Source organism: Pseudorasbora parva, chromosome 25 (assembly GCF_024679245.1).
Source record: "Pseudorasbora parva isolate DD20220531a chromosome 25, ASM2467924v1, whole genome shotgun sequence".
Classification (NCBI taxonomy): domain Eukaryota; kingdom Metazoa; phylum Chordata; class Actinopteri; order Cypriniformes; family Gobionidae; genus Pseudorasbora; species Pseudorasbora parva.
The window spans coordinates 18,586,666-18,600,148 of NC_090196.1; the positions used below are offsets into that span (position 1 = coordinate 18,586,666).

Consider the following 13,483-nt stretch of genomic DNA (forward strand, 5'->3'; position numbering starts at 1 on the left):
AATGTGTTTAAAACATTTATTGAGACATTTTTACCAAGTACTATTTTTGGAAAGCTCTGCATAATGAGAGATTTCTCGGTTTTTGCACATTTTCCCACACTGGACAAGCTTTTTGGCGAGATATAATATTTTTTGGGAGCCTTTAGATAAGCCATTCTTACATTCAACTGGGCTCTTGCAGTTACTGCAAAATCTGACTTGACAAATCAGAATATATTCTCCCAGCATGCTGTATGTAACACTTGAGATAAACACCAACAACATTCAGGCCTGCAGAAGTAATGAAAAGCACAAATCAGGCTGAGCGTCAGGGCTGTTGCAGAGGAGGTGTGTGTGTGTATGATGGATAGAGGCTGCGCTGGAGCTGTCTGAAGCTTTAACGTTGCATAGGTTCTGACAGGAAGCTAGAAGTGATGTACAGTGACATTCACTGAATTCTCAATTTTTTTTATTCAAATCGGAAAATAAATTTTAAAGGGGGCCTGTTATGTAAAATTCCCTTTTACATGGTTTTTGAACATAAATGTGTGTCGGTAGTGTGTGTACAAAACCACCCTAAAATGGTCAAAATCCACACACTACTTTTTTTAATCCCCATAAATCATAAGCAATGTTTCGGAATAAGACTTTGCAGTTTTTTTGCATAGTGACGTCACATATGGCTCTACCCATGACTGTGGACAGACTCTACGTCGCAAAGCATAGACCTCGTCCTTAGTGAACTGTTAACAGTCCAGGATGTTTATCTCCTCACCACAGCATTTAACAGCAGCATTTAAGAAAGAAATGTACTCTTATTAAAGCCACAAAAAGAGTGTTTTTCTGTTTTTCTTTTGATGTTTGATTTATATTAACAACACAGATCTAATATACACATGCAATTTCTTTACTTGCTGTTTACATTCACAGACATAACCAACTGTTTATGTGAACTTTGTGTGTATTTAACAGTTGAAGCACAATAAGATGTGAAAGAGAACTTTTCACATGGTAAATTCAAAATATTGCGCTCAGAAAACCATATATCAGAAGTTTCGACTGATGGCTTTAAAATGCATGCAGATATTAAACATTAATGATGATGAAGCCCCGCCCGCCAACTCTATAGCCTACCTACACGATGTGATTGGGCCGTCCAGATTCTGAGGAATACAGCTCAGATAGGAATTGAGAGTTGCTAGACCACACTTGCGGGCAAATTAAATTTGCTGCCGCTAGGGTGCGTCTAGATTTCTAGGCTAGAGTTTTGGCAGAGTATCCAAAGACTCTACCCTCTAAAGGCTCCGCCCTCTTATGGAAAGCAGGGGGGGGGGGCAGCAGCTCATTTGCATTTAAAGATGCATGCATGTAAAAAAGCACGTTTTTCCTTCCACTCAAAAATGAACATTTACAAATCGTGGGGTATTTTGAGCTGAACCTTCAGACTCTGGTACTGGACACTTGATACTTATATTATATCCTTTAAAAGGAGGCAAAATGAATGAATTAATTTTAGAACAGAAAAGTTATGGCATAAAGTGTTGTCTCTTTTTAAGACTCCACTACTCTAGGTCAACTTTTTTAAAATATTTTGTTTACATAATTTAGTTATAGTCAGCGTGAAGTTGCGATAGTCTTTTCTTCTTTTCTTTTAAAAATTTGGACTTGATTTTGTCCATCTGGAATTGTCCATCAATCTCATGTGAGTGACAGGTTGTCCCCTCCTCACGCCAGTAAACACTTCATTAGAGAAGAGAAGAGATGAAGCTGCAAGAAGGAGGGGAAACTATTTTGATTAGAGATTGAACATGAGTGAACATGAATTTAACTAAACATGATGTGCATGGATAAAACATTTACAATAAATGCTGCAATATTCTTGTCTGCTATCACCAGACCAAGCACAATCTTTTAAGGTTGAACATTGTTCTGGGGAGTCTGATCTGTATTTTCTACTGCACAAGAGGTGTGATCAACGGGCATAGCTCAAATAACTCTGTACACAATTGGATAGTCCTTCAACCAATCCTTCAGACCACAAGAGGTATGATCAGCGGGCATCAATCCATAATTTCTCTATCCGCCATTGTTAAACCTTCTAATAGTGCGCCAGGTGGATAAGCCAGTCTGTGATTGGTTCCTGCAAATTTGTAACAGAAGCAGGATAAATGAATGTACGGGTTTCCAGACTGAACTGCATCGCAATATCAAATCGCCGGCTGATCAGTTTGGGTTTCCATATAAAAACAAGAATTGTCCATTCTGATTTATGGTGACTAGCATTAGAGTAAACACAAATAAACTTCATTCAATAAAAGATAACTGATATCTAGTAACGGGTTTGGTTTTTAGGTGCCTAGATTTTTAAGACATGGTGTTCAAACTGTCACAAAGAAAGTAGGCAATTTCTCACTGAAGTGCTTGCTCAGCATTTGAGAGATGTTTGGCACCAAAGTACACTCTTCAGCCGTGAGAAGTCATCTTATAAGAAGTCTTACAGGGTGTGTTGCAGCTGAGAAAGCGTTCTTGCGGAAAGGCAACAAGCAGAAAAGATTACCGTACACGAAATTCCATGAAGCGTAGAGTGACAACCAGTGGCAGAAGGTTTCAGAAGTGGATGAGATGAGAAGTTTGCAGGTTTCGCCTCGGTCACAGTCAGGGTCATCGTGGTTAATGATGTGAGGGACCAGGTCAAAATTTGATGGGACAAATATTTCAAATACTACTGTAATACTTACAAGAGACCTGACCTCAACGAATGGGAAGCTGTGCGGGATCAGAAAACCTGGAAGTTAGAAAACTTGTGATTTGACAGGCCTGAAAAAATTGAAATAATTATAACTTAGAGAGTCATGGAAAAGGAATTTGAATCGAACTGCAATATTTTATGATTTTCTATAATGTCTGTAATAACTTAGATCTATGATATAATGTTATTTTAGTATTATTTATATACTATTGTAGTATTTATTAATATCTTTGCATTATTATTATTTTTTCAGTTTTAGTAAATTTTGTAAGCTTTTGACATTGTTTTTATATATATTGCCTTATTTTTTTAAATTTCCATCTAAAATGTATATTTCAGCAGTTAAATGAATAAAGACAATTTTTAATAGTTTTAGCTATATTTTGGGGGGAAAAGTAACAACACATAATTGGAAATATTACAAATTTATGGAAATTCTATGGAAGCCTGTTTCAGCAAAAAGTAATTAAAAAATAAATTACGAAAGCTAAATTTGCTACACATAGTCACATCTCAAGTGTTATGTCATGTAAAGTCACAATTATGAGAAACAAAATTGCTATTTTGTGAAGGGGTTTTTTTGTTTGTTTTTTTTTAAAGAAAATTCTGTTACAAAAAACACAGTCAAAATTCATAGTAACCGCCAAGAGTAAATGCATAATATTCAAGAATAGTAAAAGAACCAATAATGAATTATTATTTTATCTTTGCCTACATTTAACTCTTTAGACAGTGTCTCAATTGATTATAATACTTGAATCAAATAGATCTTATAATATTGTGCCCCGAAAAATCGAGAGTTTTGACATTTCTTAGAGTCTTTTCTTGACTTACTCCAGCAGATAAGACCCATCTGGTCTCTGAAAACTGTCCTTAATGCCCCATAATCCACTGAGCTCAGCAGCATCCTCAAATAAACCAAGAGCGGTTCTGGCATCAGTATGCAAATGCTGTAGCCAGCCGAACTATCTCATATCTGTTCATTCCTTCTGTAGGAGCCCGAAGAACCCTCAGCAGAAGATCATCAAACGGGTCATTGGGATCGAGGGTGACTTCATCAAGTAAGTTTGTTCGAAAGTTGTTGGTGGAGTTTGATGTGGCCTAGATGGCATCATGATTGATTCTTGAGTTGAAATAGCAGAATATTGTTTTGTTGCCACTTAAATGTTGCCTGAAAAGTGTTTACACAGACTAACAGGCCTTTGTAGCAGCAGGCAAACCGTTAGAAGAATCTGTTGGAGATTATTAAACACGCCAATTGAGGCTTGGTCCTCTTTAAATGCTTGTATCGCACAAATGCGCCATTTAGCCGTAAGTATCATTAAACATTAATGTCTCATCAAACCATTTATGGCCAACAACATTACATCTCAAGGTGATCTTGGGATTCGGTCGACGAAATCCACGGGCCTGGTGACTCCTGAGAGTTTGATTTTAAGACGATTCTTATGAAGACAAATTTAATTTAGTTTTATGATGGCTAAGGCTGAAAGCTATCATTAAAAATCCTAAAATCTCCTCCACTCTAGAGCGCTCACAGCACTGCCTGCAATGGTTATGAACTATTGCTATGTCAGAGAGTCATCTTAAATATAAAACAAAGACTGCAGCAGCTGTGCGAACATTAAGTATTGATCTTACATTTAAAGAGGGAGCCAAGAGCCAAATGCACGATTGGTAAATACGTGTAGCTGGTCAACTGTAACATTAACAACGAAAACTGAAAAATAGCCTGGTGTTTTCCTACATTAAGAGCAATCAGAATCCATTAGTGTGTTAACGCATCCTTTTTTTTCTTCACCAGAACACTGGGATATAAAAACCGTTATGTAAGAGTTCCAGATGGACATCTGTGGATCGAGGGGGATCATCACGGCCACAGTTTCGACAGCAACACATTTGGACCGGTAATCAATTAATTGGTGCTTGCTTTGAACAAAATCTCATTGGCAACATTAAAGGAGGGAAACAAGTTGTATCCTGCGAATGAACTCTTTTGACAATTCAAGCAAAAAAACAAGTATAGCAATAATATAGCAATACCTTGGCAACCACCAACAGCACCCAAGAAACATATCAGCGGGTTTCGCATTACTCACATTCGCCTAAAAAAAAAAGGTTTTAATCAATATTTAAAAAACTATTCAAAGACATTTTTCAATATTTTAAACACAATGGATGATTTGATTTAGTAACTAAAATCACACATCATTGTGTTAGTTCACCCAAATATTTCCCATAATTTACTCAAACCATCCTTGGTGTATATGACTTTCTTCTTTCAGCCTAACACAATCTGAGTTATGTTAAAAATATAATGCTTTATAATGGGAGTGAATGGTACCTTGTTTTTTGAAACCCCCCCCCAAAAAAGCGCATCCTTCCATCATAAAAGTAATCCATACGACCGCGCGCGAGTCTAGTTCCAGCAGAAGGCTGACCTCTGACCTGACGTATGACATAGGATGTGGCGTCACGTAAGGTGAGAGCAAAAGCGTCTCGCTATTCAAACAAATCGGGCTGAGCAACAAGCTCCGCCAACATTTCTCTTTAAAGATTCGTGACCGATGTTTCGTTTAGCTCTGTCCTCTGTGCTTCCGCATTCGTCAGTACGTCGCGCGTCGAGTCCGAGACAAAGCCAGTCACTAAAGACACAAATTTATAATTTTATAGTTTATAAAGTTAAAAATATGGATATTTTTCTTACAAAAACGCATTGCTTCACTTCCGAAGGCCTTTATTAACCCCCCTGGAGCCGTATGGATTACTTTTATGATGGATGGATGCGCTTTTTTGGGCTTCAAAAAACCAAGGTATCATTCACTGCCATTATAAAGCTTGGAAGAGTCAGGATATTATTTAACACAACTCTGATTGTGTTTGGCTAAAAGAAGAAAGTAATATACACCTAGGATGAGTGAAGGGTGAGTAAATTATGGGATACATTTCATTTTTGGGTAAACTAACCCTTTAAGTATCATCTGTCAACAACTAGCCATGTATCGTATATATGTTTAGTTGCAGATGGATGATACAGAAGAGCTATATGATTTAGCTTTAATTAAACATGTTAATTGATTGCAATATTAACAGATGATTAATTGCATAGTGGGTAGAGATATCAGATGACCTCACAAGAGGGCCTGAAAAAATAATTTCAAGCGCAAATCATAACTGGATTATTGATGTGATTTAAAAGGATGTACTCAACAAAACGAGAAAAGAGAATGTGGTTGTTTGATTTGGTAGCATGCCATTTTTAAATTGTGGTTTTAAATATTATTAGGAATGGGCGTTTAGAGAGATTTGTAACTTTTTAATACATTGAAAAACAATTGATTACTCAAATTAAAATATAAGCTCAAAAAAAGATTGATTCATGTTTTATTCCCGTTACATTACCCATACGAGTTTCAAAATAACATTTGTTATTATTATTATTATTTTTATTATTTATGTTTATATATACATACCATTCAGAAATTTTAAGTTTTTAAAGAAATGAATACTTTTATTAAGCAAGGATGCTTCCATTTGATCAAAAGTATCAATTTATAGACTTGTTTAAATTATATCTTGTTCTTTTAAACTTTTTATTAATCAAAGAATCCACAATTCCAAAAAATATAAAACTGTTTTCAACATTGATAATAATAATAAGGAAAGTTTCTTGTGCAGCAAATCATCATATTAGAATGATTTGGGATGGATCATGGGACACTGAAGACTGGCGTATTTACTGAATTACATTTGAATTCATTTTAATATTATATTTCATATTAATATTTTTCATATTAATAATAACATATTTTATTTTCACTATTTTTGATCAGATAAATGCAGCCTTATCATAATAAAATGTTGAAAAGCTCAAAACTTTTGTATGGCAGTATAAATAACGTGCATAAAAAGCTATTTAATTGTTGGCAGGCAAATATGCTAAGTAAAAATCGATTTGATATGAATATGAACTTTCAATTTCAAAATAAAACATGCAAAAAAAGTATTAAGGTAGTAATTTTCTCATGAATCTCTTTAGATGTTTTACATTTGTGTGACCGATGAAAGCTCTTTCAGGCTGCAGTTTCAAAGTGTTTTTTTAGCCTCTAATAGATGTGGTTATAAAAAATTCAACAAAAAAGACAAAGATTGCCATTTTTCTGGGGACTTTTGTTAACAGCCTTGATGTGCTTGAATTCCCTCGCCTGTAATGTATAGAGATTGAGGTATTATTGGTTCTTTGTAGATGCTTCTTTGCTGCACGGCTCCTCAGATACATTATTAAACAGAGCAGTGATTCCTTCTCCCATCTCAACTCAGACTATGACATCTCACTTCAGTCATTCACTATATGTCAAGATCTGCTGCTCAGATTCGTCCTTGAAATTTTTTAAATGTTACTTGGACTGAGAAAGAAAAACAAACGGTCCTGTCTGTTAAGTCCCTGACTCGGCATGATTTTGTTGAGTACCTTCAGATTCGTTGGTTTTGTGCACGTTGCGGTTTTCGAGTGTTTGTCCTCAGGCGGATTTTTAATGATGCTTCTTGTCAAAAAGCAAATGAATATGTTTCGCACTGAACCACATATACTTCCTAGGCCTCTTTTATTATTGTTTCACATCTATTACCGAAAACCCTTTTGGTTCTCCCCAAAGACCAGGCCGGAACATGATAGGGAAGGGTGGGAGATCTATTTGGAGAAAAACCATCAAGTCATATATCACTAAGCAAATATTCCTGCTGGATGTTTCAGGCAATTGCTTTCACTTTTGTCAGTACAGACTGCACCGCTACCTTGACTTGATGTATTATGCAGTAAGATGTGTGTGTTTACGTGTGTGTGTGAATGGAAAACCGTATCTTTTTTCACTTAATGTCTTTTTTCAAGGCAACATTTAAATCTTTCTGAGAATTTAGACTGATCTTTAATGCTGCGTAGGCTTCTAATGTTGTAGTTTGAAATATTTTGATTCTGAAATGCTGACAAGACTTCAGCTTTTCACGAAGCACTGATTGAAAGTCAGGTCACAAAATCCTGACTGTCCGAGACTGTGTATTTATTTTGCCCACAAATCACTGCAAAATGTCACACGGATTGGACTCGGATATCCAATTTCTGGAATAAAAGTGATAGTTCAGCCAACAATTACAATTCTGTCATCATTTACTTGCCCTTATAGCACTGTAGGACTGTTCTTTCTGCAGTCTCGTTTTGTACCCCATTGACTTTCATTGTTTCTTTTGTGTTCCACAGAATAAAGAAAGTAGAATATTTTGGGTTGAAATTTCAGTTTTAAAACTGGATCAGAGTTATTGTTGTTAACTAAAGCCATTTTTAAAAAAAAACTCTTTTTATCAGCCAGTTGTGAAGGGAACATTCCTCATTTTCATGTATTTTAAGTTGAAATGCTAAAATAAGAGTAGGATGGTCTTTTGTAGGGATTTGAACGCATTTAAGCTATCCAGTCTAATGTGTTTTCCACTACCTTTGGAAGTGGTCGAAAGTGGACAAGCTCAAAAGGTTTTAGACCCCGTTTACATCTGTGTTTAGCGTCGTCCACTGTTTCAATTGACCAAAACGTATCTTAACACTTAAACATTTTTAGTGACCTGGGACAACATTCACCCTCCTCTTCATTGATTCAAAAGTAAGACATCAACCTTCTTAGTATTCCTCAATCAATTCATTATAAACAATATAACAGGGGAAAAAATTATATAAATATAAATAATATATAGGGTCGCTAATGACCCTTATTTTTATCCGAACAACATTTTAATCTTTGATGAATGAATACATGCAATACGTTATTCCATAAGGTCCATAAGGTTATTCCATGTCTGCTACACAGTGATAAAGTGACGTTTCACTCACAGTTACTGAGGCAGAAAACAAAAGATTAGGAAGTATCATCAGCAAAACGAGAAATTGTGTCACTGTCACTTGATGGTGGAGCTCATGAAGAAGCTGTCAGTGATATTGATTCTGAAGATGTTAAAAATTATATTTTTGAGAATATGTTTGAGATTGTGAATATTAGCCAGATGCTGAATGTACTGGTAAACAAGCTCTGACGAGGACATTATGATGGTGGTATATAACGTCTGCTCAGACTGAACCCTTCCAAGCTCCAAAAGGGAACAAAATATGCTTGATTTTATTCTTCTATAATTTTTACTCTAATATCAGGAGAGTTTTATATTATCCCGGCAAGTAGAGATCCATCTGTGTTAAATATAGATCTGGGATAGCCTGATAAGCCTGTCCCACATCAAGATGTTTGGTCTGGGAACTCACCATTGACAGGGCTCAATCGGAGGGGCGGGATAAAAAGCTGTCTTTCAAACTCCCTCTGCACGCGATAGGATAGCGCTACAACCAACCAGAGAAACCTGAAGTGGACCTCGTTAACAGATTAAACTTTCACCGTATCCGGTCGGCAAAACTCAGAACGCATCTTCCCTTTTTAAGAATGACTTCAGTGCTGTTCTTTGTTCTTTTCTCAGAGAAAAGCTTAACTCCCAGTCTTCCAGAGTCGCGGTCAAAGCTGATTCGAAAGACCGCCGCTCGCCAGCTTCTGTGTTTACTAGAAGCATGCAAGCGCAACTCTGCCATCATTATGTTAAGCCCCGCCCACCGACTCTTTACACGATGTGATTGGCCTGACCAGAGTTTGGTTTTTACAGCTCAGAAGTGTATTGAGGTTTGCTAGACACTCGCGGCAGATTAGATTTTCTAGGCTAGATCTGGGATGCTAAAGACCCTAAAGTGTAATAGTGATTGGCAAAACATTCATGAATTTAAGGGTTAATGCCATATGTAAATGGCCTATGTTCAAAAATGACCAAAAAACCCACACAACAAATAACTAAAACTTCACCTAGAATTAAAATCTAATTCAAAATATTTACAAACATTATAACAGTAAACCAATGATACTAAAATGACTATTAAAGGGGGGGTGAAATGCTGTTTCATGCATACTGAGCTTTTTACACTGTTAAAGACTTGGATTCCCATCCTAAACATAGACAAAGTTTTAAAAACTAATGTTGGACGTTTGATGGAGTATTTCTGTGTCAAAAATACTCCTTCCGGTTTCTCACAAGTTTCGGAGAGTTTTTTTCGAGTATGGCTCGGCTTGACGTCGATAGAGCAGAAGGTCCTTGTATGGGCCGTACGGGCTCTTCTCACGGTAGGGTGCGCGCGCGTGACTAGAGCGAGAGAGGAAATGCACGCCCATAAACACTCGCTCAGCTGCAGATCCACTCGTCCGTGAACACTTATGTCGTTATAGTCCGCGCCGCGCTCCACTTTATTCCTATGGGTGACATCAAGCGACTTCAACGCTTCAGCACAGCATTCCGGGAAGGCAGCGCTGCATTTGAACTGATTTAAACGCAGAAATAACGGGAAGCTTCACAACATCGTGGATCTCCATGGTCACTGCTGTCACAGAACTTCAGCAAATCATACCAAAGAAGTGTGTTTTTGACAAAGTGGTCCCAGCGATAAAGGTTCACGGTCGGTGAGTAAAACTGCTTCAAATGTCTCTGCTGTTGGCTATCGTCGCGTGAGTAAACATCAGTAAACGACACGATCGCGTGCTTCGTCATTCAAATGCGCTAAAGGTTACTCCATTGTTGTTCTCTGTATAACGTTACACTAGTCTGACGTGCAAAACCGTTTTGCTTTATTTCTGCTAAGGTTTAGTTGCATACAAAAGTCCATAAACCAAATCATGTCCTCATAAACTGCGAGTAAAGACACACAAATGCTGACGGGCCAATAAATACAGTCCATACCACAGAGATGGACGTCCTGCTGTTGCTGTTTCTCCTGTTCTATTTATTTCAGCCTCCGGATCTGATTCTAGATCATATATCTATTAGCTGAGATCGATAGCCATGGGTTTCTCCACGCTTGAGGACGTCACCGCTTTGGGCGCATTTGTCATTCTTTAGCTCCGCCCACACGATACGCCTCCAGGCGCTCTTTTTTTTCCCTGGAAAGACTCGGTACAGCCTATCTTTCTTTTATAAATATAATAAAACTAAAGACTTTTCGGAGATATGAAGGATGCAATACTACTCTATAGGTACTCAAGATTGACATGAGATTGACTGAAAACTGAGTGTTTCACCCCCCCCTTTAAGATTCTTCTCAGAACTTCTCTGTAGTATTTTAAACTTATATTGTGGTCTCGTCATGCTGTTAAACCCAAAGATTTGTGAGGTCTGTATCATCCCCTGCAGGTGAGTACATTATCACCCCTTCAAGTCCCTCCACACCTCGCAGGTATTTACAATACCCTCCAAATCAAAGTTTTTGGGAGTTTGTTGAAATGTCTCCCATGTCCTTCTGGCTATAAAAAGAAATGAGGTCCTGTTCTCTGAGATATATTGCTTTCTATCCACTAGATGAGAAAAGCATCTAATTCTTGTTCCAGTTAGTCTTTCTCAAGAAATCAACCGTTTTGTGTGATTTTTATAGAGCTTTTGGTGGTAGTTTAATTTGATGATTCTGATCTCCACAGGTTTCTCTCGGCCTTGTCCACGGCCGGGCGTCTCACATCATCTGGCCGCCCAATCGGTGGCAGCGGATCGAGCCGTCTGTCCCCTCAGAGCGAATACCACTGTTAAACTGGGACGGAGCAACAGAGGACAGTAATGATGACTAAAACAAAGAACAACAGTGTCAACCCTCATGTACAGTAAATGTTAAGTCGTATTGTGGACTATAGAAATGTTCTTGTTGAAACCATGTTGGATCAAATCAGAGCCCAAGAAAGACTATCCAATGTTTAGCCCTAGTTTATGCAGATAATCTCAGTTGTATATATTCTTGACTGTTTTATCTGGTCTGTGCCGGGGTGATGATCCAATGACAGAGATGAAGGCCAAATCTATTATACACTTTTAGTAATAAAGCATATTGTCATACAATCATTTGCCAAATGATTTATTTCTAAAGGTCAATGTTATACAAATATACTTAATATAACATGGATGATTAATCAGAATCACAGACAGAACACCAGTACTATCAGCAACTTAATTATTTTTGAAGAATTGTCAAATTATATTTAAAAAAAAATAAGATCATTACTCCAATCATCAGTATAACATAATCCTTCAGAAACCACCTTTAATATCAATGCTGAAAACAGCTGCTTCATTTTTTGTGTAAACAATTTTTTGTCACTTTTGATCCGTTTAATGCATTCTTGCTGAATAAAAGTATTAATTTATTTTAAAACTAATATTTTCTGACCTCCGATTTGATGGTAGTGTATGTATAGGTATGCATATTCCGATGCACAAAACAGACCTAATTTTACTGATTAACTGAAAATTACCATTTTAAAACTCCATTAGAAAAATTCTTAGAGAAAAGTAGCATTTGAGATAACGATACTGAGTGAATGCTCTCCACATATAGCATACTTTTTTCTTTAATATTCATAAAATACTTTCACTTCATACCCACTACATTTTTGTACATCCCCCATACCCACTACATTTTTATACATCCCCCATACTCACTACATTTTTGAACATCCCCCACACCATTACACCTCCACCACAAGCCTGCACTGTAGTGCGGATCAGGCTGCATTTTTCTGTCCAAGCCCGGCCCGCGTCCGACAGGCATTAAGATATTTATGTCCGAGCCCGACAGTTAAAATAAAAAAAAATCCTCATATACTAAGACACATGTTAGTTTGTTTGTGTGGAAAGCCCGCTTTTATTAAGCAACTGTAGGAAGGCATTCTGAAATGTTTACAGACGAGCGCATCAGCACGCACATGGGGCATCAAATGTTACACAGGGCCCAATCAAATAGCCAAATGAAATTAAATGAACAAAGGTCTACTAAAAATAGCCAAACATTAACAAAACACAACTGAAATGCTTATTGAAATGAAAGTCACTCTTTTTTTCACAATTTTTCTCAAACTGTATGGTTACTAAACTGCAACATGGGATCTATTTACATAATCTATCCATCAAAGTTAAGGCTAATCGAGGATTTATGCAGAAAAAGGATTGCATCATCAACTGTGGATAGCTTCAAGGCTGTCCTCCTGTTGCGCTCATTGCTACTGCTGCTGGCTGGAATGACAAGGATGCCGCGGGCAATATGCATGCGCGTGTTGCGGGTTGTTGTCACAGCGACATAAACAAATTTCCGCACACAGGAAGAAATATGTTCGGGTAATATTTTACATTTATTTTAATCACAAAAACAAACCATTGCATCAAGTTAAACAGGCCCATTGGATAATTACATAATAAGCCGTTTTAAATTTAAAAGGTTCAACACCTTATCGCGCTGACGTGACCGAGCCCGACCTGAACCAGAACGTCATTTCTAAATATCTGTCCGAACCCGGCCCGCCCCTCGAGTACTGCCGGGACCCATCCGGCTCGTGTCGGGTATCTATCCTCTACTGCACAGTGGTAACAAGGCATGATGGATCCACGTTCTCATTCTGTTTGCGCCAAATTCTGACTCTACCATCTGAATGTCTCAACAGAAATCGAGACTCATCAGACCTTTTTCCAGTCTTCAACTGTCCAATTTTGGTGAGCTTGTGCAAATTGTAGCCTCTTTTTCCTTTTTGTAGTGGAGATGAGTGGTACCCGTGGGGTCTTCTGCTGTTGTAGTAAATGTTTAGAGGTGCGGTCCTGGTCAAGACAATCTCCTGAACTCCTAACTGAATGTCAGAATGGAAAAGAAAGGTGATTTAA

At 37.5% G+C, this 13,483-nt stretch overlaps 1 protein-coding gene across 1 annotated transcript in view; it reads left to right on the forward strand.

Moving 5' to 3' along the window:
• The window catches only part of immp2l (inner mitochondrial membrane peptidase subunit 2), a 122,835-nt gene extending 110,900 nt beyond the window's left edge, over window positions 1–11,935 (forward strand). The window contains exons 4-6 of the mRNA XM_067436116.1: window positions 3,724–3,789; window positions 4,533–4,635; window positions 11,266–11,935. Coding sequence (XP_067292217.1) covers window positions 3,724–3,789; window positions 4,533–4,635; window positions 11,266–11,409 — 313 coding nt within the window. The 3' untranslated portion in view covers window positions 11,410–11,935. The remainder of the gene's footprint in view (window positions 1–3,723; window positions 3,790–4,532; window positions 4,636–11,265) is intronic.
• The last annotated feature ends 1,548 nt before the right edge of the window (window positions 11,936–13,483 follow it).